The sequence below is a fragment of the Dipteris shenzhenensis genome, chromosome 31 (genome assembly GCF_047967505.1).
Source record: "Dipteris shenzhenensis isolate YYH24624 ecotype China chromosome 31, Dip_SZ_1.0, whole genome shotgun sequence".
Taxonomy (NCBI): Eukaryota; Viridiplantae; Streptophyta; class Polypodiopsida; order Gleicheniales; family Dipteridaceae; genus Dipteris; species Dipteris shenzhenensis.
Genome location: NC_141626.1, coordinates 27,874,159 through 27,894,452, shown reverse-complemented (window position 1 = coordinate 27,894,452; position 20,294 = coordinate 27,874,159). Strand labels below are relative to the sequence as shown.

Genomic DNA, 20,294 nt, shown 5'->3' with positions numbered 1-20,294 from the left:
ATCTGTCTAGCCATGTTCGCATTGAAATACAAGGACAGTAAGAATAGGATAGCAAAGAGGAGGAAGCCAAAAATCATGCGGTTCGTGAAGTTCAACAAGTTCAAGGACCCTCGGAACTACTACCGTGAACAAATTATGCTATATTAATCTTTCAGTAAGAGTGAGGATGAGCAGTTGCAAATCGATGAGAGCTGAGAAAATGCCTACTATGGAGGAGAGGCTACAATACTAGAGAACAAAAGAAAATAGAACTATGACTGCTACTACGACAATGATGTGATGGACGATAAATTTGATACCACACGACTCCTTGATGATGAGGACAAGGAAAGTTCATTATTGCATGCTGAGACGCATAATGAGAACTCGTACGACATTACATTGGATATGACCAAGCTTTCAAGAACTACTAGGAATGACCATTTTGTGATCCCAGTTAAACAGCAACTGCTCATGGACAACAATGAGTACTTTCAAAAACTACGTTCACTAAACAGAGAGCGACGTGAATTATTTGACGATATTATGGTTCGAAAAATTCACAATCCACAAGAGAAAATACACTTGTTCCTCTCGGGAGGGGTGGGAACGGGCAAAACACATATGCTATTGCTAGTAATGCAAGGACTATTGTGTCACTACAACCACATTCTTTTGAATGTGGATTGCAACTTGCCCACAGTTCTAATGCTCACATACATGGGAAGGCATCACGTAACATTAATGGAAGCACAATTCATTCGGCATTCCACTTGTTGATGCACATGACGAACCTCACATCACTATCGAAGGAGAAGTTGGACACACTGACAACCCTTTATTCGCAAGTCCAGATTATTGTTTTCGATGAGATCTCAAAAGAATATTGAATTTGGTTGACTTCAGGATGCGAACGTTCAAGAGACCATTACCACTTCTTCGGCAATGTGGATGTCATACGTGTGGGGACTTCTACCAAGCAAAGCCAGTGAAAGACTCATGGGTTTGCAAAATAAATGATAATGAGTTGGAATGCCTTGCTGACACATACTGGCACAACGAGCCCAAATGCTACGAACTAAAATCAACCATGCATCAAAGCAACAAAAAATTCATTGATACCTTGAATTGCTTTAGAAAATGTACTCACACCAGATGAGAGTTGGACTACATAAACGAAATGTGCTTCCACCTTTTCCCACTTGATCACACATTCCCTCACTTATACTATACCAACTCCCAAATAAAAAAACACGACGACATGGTCTTGCACTTATGCACAAGATGAAAGCAAGTCTCTTCGCAAAAGACAACTTCTCCCACAATGCTTCATAACAAAGGTAAAATACTTGAAGATTCAAAGAGCACGTGCAGTCTGCACATGAAAATTGAAATAAAAGAGGGTATGCTAGTCGAGACTAATGCACACCGTTGAACACAAGATCACTATCAAAATACATATTAGACATTGTACAGACACCGCAACTAATGGACTCCAACATTATATGCCTCCAAGAAACAATAACAAGAAAGCATCGGCACCTTGCTCCACAACAATTTACCATAATAGAGAATTACTCTCACATAAGGCAATGCACGCTACTCAGAAAAGACTTGCCAATACATGGTACAAAAGCATACACTGAGCATGGAGACAAAATAACGGCTATCCACACAATAATTCATGGCAAAAGGTTGCGAGTTTTCAATATATATAAACCACCATCTCAAAAATTCTATACATTTCTAACATACATCCAAAACATAGTCTTGGAGACAAGAACAACGAACTCATACATGGTACTTATAGGTGACTTCAACGTAGACATGGGCAGGACCTTGCCAAGCTCAAGCAATTTGGAAAAAATGATGTGCTCCCTCAATCTTGAGCTCAACATCCGAAACAACATAACGGATCACGTTTGAAGCGACATGCCTTCCACAGCCATTCACTCCGACACATCGAACACTTACTGGAGTGACCATTCCATAATATGCACATACATGTTCTAGGGCATTACACTTGTGTGCCAAAGACCTCCAATGACCACCTTGCTACAATTGGGCTAAGTTGCACTTGCTATTTGCATCCCATCTCTCTCTCTCTCTCTCTCTCTCTCTCTCTCTTCTTCTCTCTCTTTCTCTTGCTATTTGCATCCCATCTTTATCTTTTTGGCCTGCCCGTAGGAAAGGCTATAGTGATCAGTTGGTTTTGGTGGAGATGATAAAATGCTATTTTTGGCATGCTCGTTTTTGTCCTCATCCAATTGGTGCTTGCTATTTTTGTCCCCATTTTTTTTTTCTCTGCCTTTCTCACTCTCTTCTTCTTCTTCCAGGGTAGCTATTGTTGTCCTCATCCGCTATTTTTGTCCCCATTTTTTTCTCCCCCTTTCTCTCTCTCTTCTTCTTCTTCTTCTTGTTCTCTCTCTCACCTTCCAAGGTACTCCTTTTGAATGTATTCAACTTGTTCTCCTCCTCGCTCTCTCTCTCTCTCTATGGGCAGGCCACATGAATGAATGTTTACTAGTCATTAAAGGTACTCTTACCGGAAATGCACACTTTGATATACTAAATGCTTGTGGGGGACGTAGGAGCCATGAGCTTTGAAACTTTTGGGGTGTGTCAAATTTGCTCAAACAAAGACGTTGAAGCAAAGTTGTATTGGAGGTTGAGAAGCTTGGAGGGCGGCGCAGAAACTATGCAAAAAGAGCACTTCTTCACCACACATTGCCCTTTCTCCTCTTCGGGGGAGCTCCTCCACTCGTGCCCTATACAGCAGTTATGATCAGACGCGCTGCCTCGCTCGCCCATCGCTCCTTCATCACCCACAACCTCCGTTCCTGCCCTTCCCCTGCTCGCCATGCTCCCCCCACTTGCATTCTCCGATCATCGTACGCTTCTCGCTTGCACTCGGGAGCACAGCGGTCTGTCAATCCTTCTGCGGCCCTCATCGCCGAAGGGTTGCAGAAACGACGTGGAATTGCTGGGCTTTACCTGCAGCTGCTCCAGAAACATCCCATTTTGACAAAGAGCCTAACCGCTGGAACGATTTACTTCCTCGCAGATGTCTCATCTCAGGTTGCTGATAATTTAGGGCCTATTCAACCATTAAGAACGTATCTTAACGAAAGTGTGGTCTAGTTGTTCCCACCACCGATTAAGAAATAGTAGTTAAGGATTTGAACGAAACCGTGTATTCCAATTGGCATTTATTCGGATGTAGTTATGCTGAATCTCTTAACGGCATGTTAAAAATGCTTAAAATTTTACACCCCTTGAAATAGGTACAGGTTGAAATATAGAGAATGATGGTTTAGCTTAAAGGTGGGAAGTGGGAGGGCAGCGGGAATACTAAGATTCTTGTTCAGAATTTTCGAGGGTCAACTCCTTTTGAAAGCCTGAAGACATTCATCCTAAGCTCAGAGAATGAGAAGGCCTTCCATTTTGTGTGAAAAAAGTTTGTCAAAGTTACCGTTAACTTGTGTAACGGACCTAGTTAAGGTTACTAACATAATAAAATGGTAACGGAGAGAAAGGGCCCTTGACACATACACATGTTTTGGTCTCTAGATTTTGGGACAAAAGGAGTCATGCACAGAGACAGCTCAGTCTTTAACGTTTCAACTTAAAATATTTCTGTTTTACTGACAGCTGTACATTCCAGGTCATGCTCTATGCTGTAAACTGCTAATGCCAATGGTGATTGGCAAACTGGTTAAAGGCGAAACTGAAATGCCCCCCCCCCCCCCCCCCTCTTCCCCTTCCTGCCACCTCACCCCTCCCTTTTCAAATAAAGCTTACCAAAATGCCTATAACAGATCATCTTTATCTGTTATCATTAAAGCAGCTAGGTGTGCATCCACATGCAGGCCTTGGAAATCAGGGCATAGTCTTAGGGATTATGTATCGGGGGATTAGCTTTGTGCCAAGCAATATAGAAAACTCTTTTGGAGTTGGGAACCCATTGAGGTTTTGCATTTCATTTTCTAATTCTACTCTCATGCTTTCACTGCATGTGCCTTCCCCAATGTAGTTGAATTAGCGAGCTGATGTTATGATCGACGACATTCACCAGCATGGTTATAGTTTGAGGTGCTAATGCTATCATGTTGTGTTCATTTCATTAATAATTGCCAAGGCTATAGAATTAATTGTAAGATCGGGATAGCCTTATTATGTGGCCTAGATATTGGGAGTTTTGATGGAGCCCGTAGGTCTTGATGGGACCAATTCGTACGGATGTAACCAACAAACGATGCACTCATGTGTCACGTCTTAGGGGTGTAGGGATACATTAAATAGTAGGTCTACGAGTCATAGACTAAGGGTAGAGTTAAGTGGGAGGTGGTCCTTGTTAAAATGACAGATGGAGGTTCCTTGCTGTAGCCAACACTCCTGTACACGCCCAGGAATCACACAATGCATAAAACTAATCTCTCCCTCTCTTGTGCACACAAGTATTACTAAGGTAACTCACAGATACAAAATGAATTAGAATAGCCAAAAGCATACACATTAGATTGCTCCTGATACAAAATGTAGTGCACGACCTACCACCATCTAGCAGCCAGTGTGCTGCTAGATGTTGACTTTAGGCACTTCCATAGGCCAGCTTCGCAGAGCATTTCCAACCTTGTGGACCTGCGCTCCAAAGAGTGCTTCAGTGAGCTGCCAAGGTGCTGCTCAAACACATTGCCTTGATGCTCTCCTTCCTGGTGAAGTCTGCTGCCAAGGGAGTGTCATCCACACGGAATCTCTAGGCCTCCTTGCTGCCCTGTTCTACAGACAAAGGTGAGGCCCTAGTGAATGCCTAGAACCCCCAATGGTGCCCCTATTAATAGGGCAGTGCCCTTCAGATCTGGCCGATGAGATTTCAGACTCACCGACCAGTCTGTAATACCCGACCAGCCAGCCCTACTGCTGACTGATATGCCGACCCTGCCGGGTGCCAACTGGCCCACCAGCTGCTGTACTGCAGACCTCAACCTGCAGACTGTACGTGTCTCCTACACCCGACTGCCCCTCTCCTAGTCGCCTACAAAGACCCTGTACGACTGACCCTGCCTGCTATAGACTGCCGAAAGGTCCTTTAATCGCCAAGGAAAATCTCAAACTCGTGAAATAAATGCAAAACTTGAGTCCTTCATATTGGAAGCTGCACAACTCTTAACGGCATCTTTGCATGGGAATATACAAATCTGAAGGGAATTCCACAATCATTATGTCAGCACTGTATTTTCTTGACTCTAGTTTAAATTGGGCCTCTCGAGATCTACAAGGTTCTCATAGAATCTTCTACCCAGATGTTTCTAGACTGAGTACAAATGGGGGACATGTTAGAAAATAGGAGGGAATGAATCACTCGAACCTCCACCCAAGATCTTTCAAACTCTTACACACTCAACTCAGATAGATGATCACAGATGCAAGTAACACACACTCAGAAATAAATGTAGACGGAGAGAGAGAGAGAGTATATTCATCCACCGGATGGTGGGCAGAAAAATAGCTCCAAGGGAGCAGTACAAAACACCGACCAGGGTTGGCCCTGGTTGGGCCGACTTGGCCAGCCACAGGCCCTTATATAAGGTCGCCGTGGGCGGCCAGTCAGTGCTGCTCCTGGTGCCTCCATGTGAGGCCTAGAGCCCCTTTTATTCCTGCTGTTGCAGACTGCGACCAGGCCGTGTGCTGGTCGCCTATATTTGCCATGGTATCCTCCCTCCGGTTCTGGCCTGAGTCTCTCTCCCAGCCCTCCTACCTCTCACTGCCCCTTGTCCCCTCAAATTGGGGGCTCACAGTTGGGCACAGTGAGAATCTAACACCCCCCCTCAATGTCACAACTGTGGGCCAATCCCCATACGTTTGATGAGGTGCTCCATCTGTTCTCGAGGGAGTGCCTTTGTGAAGAGGTCGGACAAGTTGTCGGCGATCAGGCAGTACATGAGCTCGATCACGTCGTCGATGATGAGTTCTCGAACAAAGTGGTAATGAACTTCAATGTGCTTGGTCCGCGCATGGTACATTGGATTCTTGGCAATGGCTATGCAACTCTGATTGTCGCACATCAGCACTGTTGCGGTCTCCTGACACACGTCCATGTTCTCCAGAATCCACCTCAACCACAGTGTCTCACAAGCCGCTGTACACGCGGCTCTATACTCTGCCTCTGTAGATGAAAGGGCCACTGTGGGTTGCTTTTTACTCAGCCAAGAGATGGCACCAGATGCAAGTAAGAAGCAATACCCTGTTGTTGATTTTTTGGTGTTAGCATCACCCACCCAATCACTGTCACAGGACCCGCCTTTGGTATAGGTGATCCCATAGGTGCAAGTACCCTTTAGATACCTCAGCACCCGTAAACCTGCATCCCAATGACTCTTCCTGGGAGAAGCAGAGAACTGGCATAATAGTCCAACTGCATAACAAATATCAGGTCGAGTATTGGTAAGGTAAAACAAACTTCCTACCAATCATCGGTACAAAGGAGTATCGATCGGTTGGGATGTGTCGTGAACACTTAGCTTGAGCCCGACCTCCATGGGAGTTACTGCTATCCTGCAATCCTCCATCTGGAATCTTTTCAGAAGTTCTCCGCAATATTTCTCCTGTGAAGTGAAGATCCTGTCTTTGGCCTGCTTTACTTCTATCCCAAGGAAGTAGTGTAATAACCCAAGGTCAATCATCTCAAACTTAGACATGAGTAGCTCCTTGACCTGAGAAATCTTCTTGACATGGTCATCTGGCAAGATAAGATCATCAACATAGAGGATGAGTACCAATCGCAACCCCTTCTCAATGAACAAGTAGAGGTTTGCCTCAGAAGGGCTCCAACTTAGCCCTATCTTTTGAAAGAATACATCAATCCTTTGGTACCAAGCTCTGGGGGCCTATTTCAGTTTGTATAATGCCTTTTTCAACCTGCAGACTTTTAATGGGGACCCTGGATCTTGAAAGCCTGGTGGCTGCTCTACGTATACCTCCTCCTCCAGGGTTCCATTAAGGAATGTGGACTTCACGTCCATTTGAAAAATAGGCCACTGGAATTGGGCAGCAAGGGCAATCACTGTCCGGATAGTAACCATGCGAGCTGTGGGAGCAAAAGTTTCATCAAAATCCATGTCTTCAGTTTGAGCAAAACCTTTGACCACTAACCTTGCTTTGTACTTATCCAAGCTGCCGTCTGATTTGTATTTAAGTTTGTGTACCCACTTAGTGCCGATGACTTTCCATCGCGGGGGCTTGGCCACTAAGTCCCAGGTATTGTTCTTCAAGATAGCATCCATCTCTGCCTGCATGGCAGCTTGCCATTCTAGATTGTCCTTCGTCTCCTTGAAGGTCCTTGGCTCTTCAAGCTGAGCCACCAACGCAAAATTCACAGATGGGGTCTTTTGAAGATGTTGGGACCGATGCAATCCGGAACTGCTACTCTCAGGTATTTCGGTGACTCGAGAGTCTTCCAATGTTCTTAGGTACCATTGGGGCAACCTCTTCTACTTCTCAGTGGGAGGAGGAACTGAAACTGCTTCTGGAACAGCCTGCTCTTCCTCAGTACCTTGTGGAACATCAGCTTCTGATTTCGCCACCTCTTGGATGGTCAACCTGGGGCGGGGTGGGTTCGGGGGTTGAACAATCTCCTCCTCCTCAATCTGAGGCTCCTCTTGGGGTTCAGGTTCCTTTTCCTCGAAGACAACATCCCGACTGATAAGGATTTGCTTCTTTACTGGGTCGAAGTGTCGATAGGCCTTGGATTCTTCGCTATACCCAACAAAGATACATTTTCTGCTCCGAGAATCAAGCTTGGTCCTGTCTTCCTTGTGCACATGTATCCATGCGTTAGAACCAAAAATGCGAAGATGAGTGATAGAGGGCTTCTTACCATAAAATGCCTCATATGAAGTCTTGTCCTTGACGGCCTTCGTCTTGGTCCTGTTGAGAATGTGTACGGTTGTATTGATAGCTTCACTCCAATAGGCTTTAGAAAGGTTCCTCCCTCGGAGCATAGCAAGCCCTGTCTCCGTGGTGGTTCTATGCTTCCTCTCGGGTACCCCGTTTTGCTGAGAAGTATGTGCTATGGTGAGTTGTTGCTTGATCCCATGCTTGCGACAAAATGTGTTGAACTCATTTGAGGTGAATTCTCCCCCCCTGTCTGTATGGAACGTCTTGACATCCTCCCCTGTGTCCTTTTCAACTCTGGCCTTCCAGTCCTTGAACTTCTCGAAAGCGTGTGACTTTTCAGCCAAACAATACACCCAGGTCATTCTACTGAAATCATCCACAAAGAGAAGTGAGTACTTGGATCCTGCCCACGATGCTGTAGACATTGGGCCACACCTACCTCTCACTGCCCCTTGTCCCCTCAAATCGGGGGCTCATAGGTGGGCACAGTGAGAATCTAACAGGACATGTGTTTCTTAAAAATGTGTACAAGAATCCAGATGTTTCTTTCAAAACTCGTCTAGAAGGATTGGTGATTTAACAGTGCTGATGTGGCATCACATGGGATGTTTTACACCATCTATAAGCTCGGTGCATGTCACCCTGCCATTTTCCAAATATATTACAAGATATTTTGACTTTGTAGATGTAGACATTATTGTTTTCGACAGAACACAGTTAAGGCAAGAAATTGTGTAGGAGACGCGTATACACATGCGGGAATAGTGGATTTGGCAACCAAAGAAGAATGGGGACATCAAGTTATGAATTCAGGTGTTTAATCTGAGCCAGCCTTACAAGATGATAATGGCTTATGCACCACAAGTGAGTCTCTCACACGATAATTGAATTTCTCACTTTTTTTGGTCTTGTTCTGGTCCCCATCCTGTAATTCATGGATTCTCAAGTAAGTAGCCATTTGGGATTCCTAATTGGGCTAGCTGTGAAGTCACTATTTAGCTAGGGGCATGAAAGGTCCCCTCTTATCTTTCAACTTGCTGACCGCATTTTTGTTTTGCATCCTTTTTATGATTGTTGGGGATGTAATTTTGAAGACATGGAATCTTTGGTAGTATGACCTGTTATGACCTGTTGTTTTTGTGAATATTAGAAGAGAGGAAATTTCAGCAATCATGCAGGCAGGTTGATTGGAGATGATTAGCGATACTTGAAGACCAGTCTATTTACTAGAACATTTTACATTTTGCAGGGAATCTGCATTCACCAGGCGGAGGAAGCTCAGTCAGTTCAATATGATGTTGGAAGGACCTTGCGGATGGTGGCTGCAGGGTTCTTAATGTCTGGACCCACCTTACATTTTTGGTTTAACTTCATGTCCAAAACATTCCCAAAGCGTGATTTGGCGAGCACTCTAAAAAAGATGGCCCTTGGGCAGACAGTGTATGGCCCATCATTTACAGTGATATTCTTCTCTCTCAATGCTTTTGTCCAAGGTATTTTGCTCAACATTAATACCTCCCCAGAAAATCCAGCATATTGCAATAAAGTTGGAGCATAGAAAAAGCAAATAAAGGAAGGAAACCAATTTGACTAGTCTTCATGCCTTTTTTTCAAAATATTCGATTTTTTAAAAACCTGCTTAGTGGTGCTCAGGTTTTTTGGAGGTACCAGTCACAAAAACTTCTAATGATCAAGTTGCTTTTCTGGAAATGGTAGTAATTATGGAGATTAAAGTATTGCTTAAGAAAAGTGTGCATCTAGCTACTAAATATGAGTCTGTATGCTTTTCAGGTGAATCCATTGATGAGGTTATTTCACGGATCAAACGGGATTTTTTCCCCACTATTAGAAGTGGGCTCATGTATTGGCCTCTGTGTGATTTCATAACATACCGCTATGTGCCGGTGCAACTTCAGGTAACTTCAGTCCTCTTTCTCGTGATTTTTTTTTGAAAAATTCAGGCTGCGGTGAAGGATGGAACTTGAACTTTAAAGTTAATCTAATCTGAGATATAGAAGTAGATGATAATGTGGTTTCCTCCCATCTTCTGCTCATGGTAAACATGGCTTAGGAAGCTTGTTTCTGTCGAGGGAGGCAGCCGGAGAGAAAGAAAGAAAGTCTATTAATGTCCACGGAAGACCAACAGGTCTATGGGACAGCAAAAAAACCATCTAGTACATGTGCTATGCCTTCACCCATTTTCCATCCTTCCTAGCAGCCCTGACTTTAGCTAATTCCATTGCCTTATTCTTCAATTGAGCTCGTGTTAGTTCCTCAGCTATCCATACCTTGGTCCCTTTCAACTTGTAAGATTGTCAAAGGAGCTTGATCCGTAAATCTGGCGACTTAAGTGTAAGGATAGCATGTCCTCTGGAGTGCCGGATATTAGTTGCTCCGTCGTCATCATCATCATCATCAATCTTCCATTCAATATTAGGCATGGCTGCTTTGACATGTGCTAACGTCTCACTGAAAGAGTCATCATCTTTGTGTAGAATCCCGTGGGATAGAATAGATGCATCTTGGAAGGGGAGTGAGAGCACACAATGAAACCAAAATGTAGTTCTCTATTATTGATTGTGAGAGAGAGGACTCTCTCTTATAGAAAGGGGGAGAAGGTAGCACCTTCCCTCCATAAGTGGCAATCAGCCCCTACATCAGTGGGAATCAGTCCCTACATTAGTGGGACTGGCCTAAATCAAAGGAACCTCCCATGTGGGGGCCTTTGGCTTACATCATCACTTAGGTCACACACTAGACACATCATAGCACTTGATGTGCCTTTACAACACACACAAACACACATATGACTCCCCTAGATGCACACATGCACCATAGAGCAAGCCCTTGATCACACTTATCCCAACATACCCTCCCTCAAGGGTTTGCCTCTTGCAGTGTCAATCGAGGACAGGATAGTGAAATTGGTCTACTGTCCAATAGAGCAAAATGGAGTAGATATCTTCACCAAGGCACTATTACATCTAGTCTCATAGTTTCTCATGCCATCTCATGGTAGTCAAGAATAAATCTATGGCTAGGATCTCATGCTAGCAAGGGTTCCCAAGGGTGTGAGGTTCACAAAAATGGGATAGACAAAACACATATCACATGGTCTACATCATATGGTGACCAGAGGTGATTTACAAAAGACATAACATATGACATTCTTTTTGGAGTACTACTCCAGGCAAAGAACCTCAAAATTTGACCAAGTGATGATAAACAAAAATTCAAAAGACAAAGTGCTTAAAAAGCATAGTCTTTATTTTCAAAGTTTGATTCTTCATTTGCTGATGGAGTTCTTCCTTCAGCCAGATTTGCTTTGTTGTTGAAGTAGCCCTTCTTCACAAGAAATGCTTCATTCACTTTGAAGTTGTTGTTCTTCATGGAATAACACATTCCCTTTTCCAATTGTAGGTAAAGGAACTTAATAAGCAAGATATATTTGAAGCATTTTCCCCGTACATCGTGTACAGTCCGTACGACTGTACGGAATCCGTGCCTGCACAGGCCGATTTTTTTCAGATGCTGTTAGAAATCTGCTCCATCTTCACGAAGATCTGTGCTCTTTTTTTTGCACCTCTACCTCTGATTGGGATTAAGGTACTGTGCTTTGCCTCTTTCAGTTTGCTAAGCAGTCTCTCCTTTTTTCGCTTGTTCCTCCTGCTTCGATGGGCTGTCATATGCTATGGCCTTGACAAAGTGGTGAGAGAACCAGCTTCTTGGATCTCTCCTCTCATTTATTTCTGCAATATTGTAAGGGAATAGACACTGCCCTTGCATCCTAGCAAGAGGTAAGACCTTCCCACATGGCATCTTCCTCTCATTCTCTCATATCTATCGACAAATTCAATGGGTTCAACTTTCATACTTGGCAGAGCAAAATCAAGTGCCATCTTATGAAAGGTCTTTGGGACATTGTTCACCGTGCTGCTCCCGAAAGTCCCTCTGAGCAAGTTGTCACTGCCAAGAACGACAAAGCCTATGCTATCATATTGCTCGGCCTTGGAGATGATTACATTCATCACATCTCCGACATACAGTCAGCTCCTCAAGCATGGATCACTTTGGATACCCTTTTTGGAGCCCGATCTAAAAACTCTAAGATTGCACTTATGATCTCATTCTTTGATCTACATATGCAGGAAGGAGCTACTATAGCCTCTCATGTCAATTATCTTCGCAGTCTTATGGTTCAGCTTGCGTCAGTCAAGTCTCCCATCTCCGAAGACATTGCTATTGCTGTGCTTCTCAAAAGCTTACTTGACACCTATGCTACTCTTGTCACTACCTTCAAGTATCATAATAATCCTTCTCTTGAGGGTATCATCAATGCTCTCCAAGAGGAAGAAAGAAGTCAACAACGAAAGGTAACTGACATTGCTTTTTTAGCAAAGAAAGGAAGTTCTAAGGTAAGAAAGCCTTGCACCCATTGTGGCAAAACTAATCATATGGAGAAGGACTGTTTCAAGGCTCATCCATGCACCATTTGTGGCCGTGATAATCACCGGGAGAGGGATTGCTACTCCAAAACCTCTACATCAGTCCCTGCATCTACCTCAGCCCATGTTGCTGCAACATCTCCATCAGCTGATCCTGCTGTTCCTTCCTCACATGATGAGAAATGGGCTTTTTGATTACTTCTATGACTTGTCTACCACCTTGACTACCGATGATGTAGGTCAAGGGGTTCTAGTGTCTTGGTCTTTCTATTTGTCTACAGTCAGTCTTCTGTCTATCTAGTCTTGTCTATCTGTCTATTTGTCTATCAATCTGACTGTGTTTTAGATCCATCTTGTCCCTACCCTTGTGGACCCATATGAGGATATCACTTGAGGAGGGGTGTCTCAGGATCTTTTGTCTGTCATGTTTTCTATCTTGTCTCTCAGTCTATCAGTCTTTATGTCTGTCTTCTAGTCTTGTCTTTCTGTCTTACTCCTAGTGTCCACTTAAGGAGGGTGTTGGAGATAAGTGCACACTAAGTGTACTATTTCCTAGTCTACATTAGTCTAAGTCTAAGTCTAAGTCTAGTCTTTATGTCTTGAGTGTGTGCCATGCGGCACTTCTACAATTATCCCATAAGCACTCTTGCTTTATGTCTTGTACTTTGGCCCATATATTCAATGGGTCACATCATTGTAATCTATCAGTCTAGCTTGTGTCTTGTCTACACTCTTCTCAAGGTATTTCTTGTCTTTCAGTCTTGTTATTTCATTTCCAGTTTCTAGTTCTAGTTCTTGCTTCCATATTCCAACAATTCTCATAGCTCATAGCTCTATTCAAGGGGAATTTTATGCAGGAAGAAAGGCCTTATACCAGAGAAGGTCCTCCACCAAGGAAGTGCGCAATGTTGCGCTAGGTCGCCATAGCCAGGCTTGGTAAGGTCGACTGGTCTTTTCGCGTTTTCACCTCCAATACTTGACCAAACGGGCTCAGATTTCATTAGCAGCTTATCTGTAGTGTCGTCCAACTCGAGCTCAGAGGGATTTGCAAATGGGTAACCACAGAGGCGACATTACACGATTCATGGGCGGACAGTCTTCGTGTTGGCATTGCGCGTACAGGTAATATCTCTCTAATTGCTTGCAGTTGGAAGGTCGCCCATACACGAGGAGTCTACAGCTCAGAGGATTTGAACAATGGTCGCGTATAATGGGAGAACTGAGCTCTCACAGATTTGGGGAAGAAAGAGGAAAATGGAGATGATGAAGAAGCTTTGAAAAACTAGTAGTTTATGCTAGAGAGAGCATCTAATGCTAGGCTAGGCTAGATCTAGAACCTAAAGCTCTGATACCAAGTGTACAATCCCGTGGGATAGAATAGATGCATCTTGGAAGGGGAGTGAGAGCACACAATGAAACCAAAATGTAGTTCTCTATTATTGATTGTGAGAGAGAGAACTCTCTCTTATAGAAAGGGGGAGAAGGTAGCACCTTTCCTACATAAGTGGCAATCAGCCCCTACATCAGTGGGAATCAGTCCCTACATCAGTGGGACTGGCCTAAATCAAAGGAACCTCTCATGTGGGGGCCTTTGGCTTACATCATCACTTAGGTCACACACTAGACACATTATAGCACTTGATGTGCCTTTACAACACACACAAACACACATATGACTCCCCTAGATGCACACATGCACCATAGAGCAAGCCCTTGATCACACTTATCCCAACACTTTGAACCATCCTTCAGGGAGCCCCCCCACTCTAATCTTCAATGTATTATCATGTCTGCCTTCATGTTCTTTGATCTCTTCTTGGATATCAGTCTTGTTTGCCTTTGTATTGAACCCCTCAATTCTTTTTCCTTGATTGATTGTACTTCAGTATGGACCATATCTTTGACTGTAGAGACTAGTTGAGGAGTAGGAGGAGAATTCTTCTATGAGTTCATGACCTCAACAATTACTGCATGCTTGCTAGGTCCCTCTAGAACTTGAAGTCGGGCTTTTACTTTTGCCAGCTCAAGCCTTAACTCTCTGACTGCTTGCTGCAAATAATAAATCTGTTCATGTTGCCCAATGATGGGCCGTTTGGACCTTTCTTGTTGGTAATTGCTGCCCGGACAAGATCAGGGAATAGACAGATGCATGGTCACTTTCTTGAGTTTGCACTCCTTGCTACAGCTTGCAATGAAGAACCTTTGTGCCATAAAGATGCTTTTGACAGCAAAGAGTGGATGGATGCAATGAGAGCTGAGTTACAATCCATTGCCAAAAATGACACATGGGAATTAGTAGATCTCCCTCCCGGCAAGCATGCCATTGGTATCCCGGTGGGTCTACAAATTAAAAAGGAAATTTGATGGCAGCATAGATTGACACAAAGCCCGTCTTGTTGTAAAAGAGTATGCCCAACAACAAGGCATTAATTTTGAGGAGACCTTTGCTCCCACCTCCAGGATTACTACTATTAGATGTGTCATTGCCATTGCAGCCCATCACCATTGGCAAGTGCACCAGCTTGACATCAAGACTGCCTTTCTTCATGGGGATCTGCAGGAAGAAGTTTATGTGACACAACCTCTTGGCTTTGAGGTTGTTAATTCTGAAAACAAGGTATGCCGGCTTAGAAAAGCCCTTTATGGTTTGAAGTAGGCACCGAGGGCATGATATGCCAAAATTCATGCACACTTCCTATCCCTTGGTTTTCAGAATAGCCCCACAGAGCCCACTCTTTATGTTCGTGGGAGTGGATCTGATTTTTTAGTGCTGATTTTATATGTGGATGATATGCTAATCACTGGCCCAGATACAGATACTCAGCATATTGCAGCTTTCAAGGCTGATTTGCAGCAAGCTTTTGAAATGTCAGACATGGGACAGCTACACTATTATTTGAGCATTCAGTTTGGTCATGTTGAGGGGGGTATCATGATGTCACAGTCCAAGTATATTGAACAGCTCCTTGATCGTTTTTAGTTTGAGAATTGCAAGCCAATCTCTACTCCAGTGGATCCTGGCTTCAAATTTTCAGCTCATGATGGGAGCTCACCATGTGATATCACTCTTTACCAAGGACATTTAGTCCTATGTGACATCTAGGACACTTAGTCCTAGGGTCTACCTTCAAGTACCTTGTACTTTCATTTCTCTAATACAATTGACGTGACGGTTCATCTCTCTTGACTCTTGTACTTGCTCCCACGCTCACCGCATCTACAATTGTTAGAAATGAATCCCTATAGAGGGTATCCAATTGTGGAAGATTGATAGAGCGTCCCAAGGAATTACATGCGGAAGTGTTTCACTACGGAATCAAAACTTCTTTCTTGTGTGTACTTCACAACCACACACAACCATTAAGTGTCACCTCTTTAAATTTTTTTTGTGTCACCTCTTTTTTCTTATCTTTTGTTTTCTCTTCTATTTTCCTGTGTAGATTTTTGGACTTTAGAACAACAAAAAATTTTAAATTTGTACGATTGGATATATTCTAGTCTTACAAAGGTAAGTGTGTGTGCAAGCCAGTAAATAGATAGTGCTCCAAGAAAGATATAGAATCCATGGTATATCTCCGTCCAAAACCAGACATAGATGCAGAGTCCCATGGTCCTTTGATCTTTCCAAAAGTTCTCCTACTATTTGCTTGGCACCTCTAAATCCGTGAGCCCGCGCACTCTTCTTGAGCTTATGCAGACTCTGTATCCTGTGATCCTTCCACCTTACTGCCGGGGTAGTCAGCCTAGGTGGGCAGCACTTCCAAGCATAGTCTGCAGCTCCTCTCTTCACCTCCTGAATGTGGGCCCAAGAGAGCTCCTATCTGCTCTCTGAAGGCTGCTGCAAGTGATGCCAATAGAGGCCCCAATGCCCCTTCTGTAGGGCTTCAAGCCCCTTGAACTGGCCGACCAGCAGCCCCCTACTGGCCGAAAACCCCCTTGTGGGGTGCACAAATTGAGGGATGGCCCATCTTCCTGCTGCAGATCCGCCTCTGTCTGGACCTCTTCCATGGCCGGAACTCCTTCAAACAGGCAGTACCTGCTGACACAGGCAGCTGTACAACTTCTGATGTCATCTGCCACCTCATCGCTGCCTTTTCCTGCTGAAATCCCTGCACAGCCTGGATCTCTCCACCCATGCACAGAACGTGGCGAATCTGCCTCTGTTCTGCCCTCGTGGAGGTGCCCTCTCTACCAGGTACATCCCTTCTTGTGTTGTTTTTCTTTGTTTGACTGCTGCCCATATGGCAGCCATTATGCTGACCGTGTTGGTCTCTCAAACCCTAGGTACAACCCTCCGATGCACTCATTTGGGGGCTCACAGGTGGGGAGGTGACCTGCACATTTCCAACAAGCATAGGTGAAAATGAGATGCAGATGGACCATAGGGCAGCCACCCATCACCTTGATGGGAGGGGCTGCAAGAAGAGTGCAGCTCCAGGCTGTCCACGGGATGATGTGGCACAGAGATGCAGTCTGCTGTCGTGGACCTGTCGGCTGATGATTTGGCAGGTGTGATATTTCATGGCAGGTTATGGCATGCCGGCAGGTCAGCTGGATGGTCTCGTCGAGGGGGATCGATTGTCCCCTAGATGGGCTAGATAAGTGGGAGTTCCACTCCCACTTTCCATCACATTCATTGTCTCTTCCCTCTTCATCACTTGAAGAGAGCAAGAGTGTCCAAGCCATAGTGTATCCCTGCAATTGTTTCTTCACCTCCCGTCTCAGGAGTTGTGCAATGAAGGCTACTGACATCCATTAGAGGAGAGTATGGTTTCCATGAGTTCTACTTGTGCTGGAGATTCTTTTCCAGCCTGTTTGGGCTGTGTTTATACAGATCTACATTCTCTCTTGTATCTTTGAAGGGAGCAGGAGGGAAGGATGAGTTCGGAGGAGGAAAGGAGGAGGGAGTGCAAGGATATGGGTTGCAAGGGTGAGGGTATGCTAATACATGTTGATAATGTAAAGGAACATGGGCGCTAGGAGATTAAGCATATATACATAAAAGTGAACTGAACACTGAGCCCCAAAGAGTGGGAGATTGTTTTCATTGAGAGATTTATACATTTTCTTGAGTTTTGGTTTCTACACAAAATGTAGGTCACAACACGTAGCGTATGATGTGGTCTCTACACAAAGTGCGTGACACTTCTCAATAGTCTAGGACACTTCTCAAAGTGTAGTTTTTGAGTCTTTCTCTCTACACTTTTAGTATCTCTCTCTAGATTATGATTTCACAAGTATGTCCAGATCTTTTCTAGAGAGTGCTTTGGCTATCCCTCTCCTATTAGATCAATCGTATTCTAAAGCCACCCATGAGGCATCCACAAAGACAAGGAATGGTAATGCCCAGTCCGGAGATTGTAGGATAGGAGCTTCTATCAACATTTTCTTGAATAGGTTGAATGCTTTTTGTTGTTTGTCAGTCCAAACATAAGTAACGCCTCTCTTGGTTAAATTTGTTAAGGGTTCACATGGATGAGATAAGTATCTCAGAAATCTGTTATGCCATTTTATTGCTCAATGAATCTTCCCTACTTCCGAATCACTTTTTTGATCTCTCATATAATGTATTCCAGTAAAACTTCTCTCTTGGCTCCAAAAGCACATTTTCCAGGATTCAGGCTCAATCTATCCATGTGACATCTTTCAAAACAACGCTTTAAATGCTGAAGATGTTCTGTTTTTTTTACCAAACACACTGAAATCATGAAATACCCTCATGAAATCAGGCAGGGAAGGCTCGAAGACTTCTTGAATATTTCTTGGTTAAATTTGCTTCGCGTTGTGCATCACATGTGTAGTGAATTTCTCTCACCCTCCTAAGGTACTGTTTTAGCACCTCTTGTACTAAAACCTCCCCTATTGCTCATAGTGCCCACGTCTTGCCAAGCCAGCCAATTTTTCCCTTGTATTTCAGATAGCTTCCAAAGTCTCCGTACTCAGAGCATAATTATATCTCTGATGTTGATAGATGCTGCAAGCACATAGATGCTTCCGTTCTTGGCATGTATAATATCCTAGAGGGCTCCATGAAAGAGAGAAATAATAAGATTCTTAACAGGTTGAGCAAGGCCAAGTCACTTGGATACATCTTTTCCACAAAGAAAAACACATATGGTGTCGAACTAATATACTTTATTTTATTCTAAAAGAAATATTTAAATTGGTGTTTTATCAAGTTAGTACGTTTACACGATACCAATCTATTCGTACTAAAAAAGAAACCAGGGCAAATAATAGAGTATGACCTTGTGCTAACCTTTATCCTGAAATGTCATGTTTTTATTATTGAAACAGAAATTGATTGGTCTTATCAGCTGGCCTGCATTTTGTGTTCATAGATCTTGTATGCCTTAATGTGACTTAATCTAGTTTCATTCTGATATTATTTGTACTATAGTCTATAAGGGCTTCATAGCAATCTTGCATTATATTCTTCTGGTTTTCTAATGGGTTCAGCGTGATGATTGCAGCCATTGGTCAGCAACTCTTTTGCGTATCTATGGACAATTTACTTGACCTATATGGCAGGCTTGAAAAAGGCATGCTGAAATGGGGTTGCTAAGATTCAAGGAAACAGCATATTTTGCTGCAAAGTTTATGGTGATGGTGGGAATGCTGTTACATAGCACCAATTCTTGGGAATGATTGAATTTAGCAGCTTACAGAAGAGTTCTCTTTTGGCATGTTTTTTGGGGGTTGCTAAGATTCAAGGAAACAGCATATTTTGCTGCAAAGGTTATGGTGATGGTGGGAATGCTGTTACATAGCACCAATTCTTGGGAATGATTGAATTTAGCAGCTTACAGAAGAGTTCTCTTTTGGCATGTTTTTTGAGTTAGTGTTAGTCTTACACTTCAGTGTGTCCCCTTCCACACTGGAGAGGGTCATTGTTTGAGCATTACACCATTTATTTAGAAGGCTAACACTTCAGTGTGTTGTTTTCCACACTGGAAAGTCATTATTTGAACAGTAGGCATTGGGTGCAATGGCCTGTTATATTATATTAGCCAGGGTTTGGAGGCCAGTGAATCTGTATCCACACTCCGGGTATAGGATGACGTCTTCAAATAGCTGTCAATCATTTTCTAGCAGTTGAATCTTCAACCCAGAAGTTATAATTTTGCCATATGGGAACAAATTTTGAAGCACCTCAAAATTTTTAAAAATGTTGTGCCTTTAAAATTGGATAAACTTGGAAATAAGCATTATAGGAAGCGGCATGCCATCTTGGGGGGCGTCAAACTCTGTACTAAACTTTGGTTTTGGCAAGCCATTGGGACAGGAATATAGTGGTTGGTAATTCCAATACATACTTTTGGTAGAAGGAATAGTGTGTAGCCTGAAAGAGCATGTTTCTCATCTTAGGCACGCCTTTAACTGCCTTGATCCATGCTGTTACATCGCATGCTGTTACATTGCATGTACTAATGAGTAATTTTTACAAAACGCCTTTTCAGTACTATTTCAGTGGGATTGGTGGGGAATGCTATTCTATTAGGGTTAGCTTAAGTAGGATGTTTTTTTTTTTTCCAAAAAGAGACTTTTATTAAGTATTAAAGAAAACCGTTAGAGCAAGCTCCATACGGGATACACCATGCAATGCATGAAAAGCTCAAGAGCCAAAAAGAAAGGATTGGGGCTGATAGTGCCATCTCAATCCGGTAGAAACCTTCGAGAAAAAGGGAGAACCCCTCCAAACTCGAAGAAATACAGTCCTCTTAGAAGAGGTTGCTCGTGAAGGGCCCTGCATGCTAGCCCATATGGCTATTAAAGTGTGAACCGTGTCACTCCAAATACCCGTGAATACTTGTGATGGGTGTATCTGGGTGCCATCCAAGGCCTTTATGCATTTGGCTCTCCAAATGTGCCAAGAGGAAATGCTAGCCAAAATCTCCCAAGAGGTGTCCACTAGAGCATGTGAAACTCTGAAGGGAGTAAGTGGTACATTCTGAAGAGAGTAGGGCTCTATCA

General features: G+C 43.5%; 1 protein-coding gene across 1 annotated transcript; it reads left to right on the top strand.

The window, feature by feature from the left end:
• Positions 1-2,568: 2,568 nt before the first annotated feature.
• LOC147881289 (uncharacterized) lies at positions 2,569-19,564 on the top strand. The gene is made up of 4 exons (XM_087369840.1): positions 2,569-3,057; positions 9,125-9,368; positions 9,667-9,791; positions 18,794-19,564. The coding sequence occupies exons 1-4, from the start codon at positions 2,761-2,763 to the stop codon at positions 18,869-18,871; spliced, it is 744 nt and encodes a 247-aa protein (XP_087225966.1). The 5' UTR covers positions 2,569-2,760; the 3' UTR covers positions 18,872-19,564.
• Positions 19,565-20,294: the final 730 nt, after the last annotated feature.

Excerpts from the sequence above, each read along its gene's own strand:
- LOC147881289 (XM_087369840.1), top strand. The coding sequence starts at position 2,761 with ATGATCAGACGCGCTGCCTCGCTCGCCCATCGCTCCTTCATCACCCAC. Across the intron at positions 9,369-9,666 it reads TCTCAATGCTTTTGTCCAAG|GTGAATCCATTGATGAGGTT; the intron begins GTATTTTGCTCA and ends TATGCTTTTCAG. Across the intron at positions 9,792-18,793 it reads ATGTGCCGGTGCAACTTCAG|CCATTGGTCAGCAACTCTTT; the intron begins GTAACTTCAGTC and ends TGATGATTGCAG.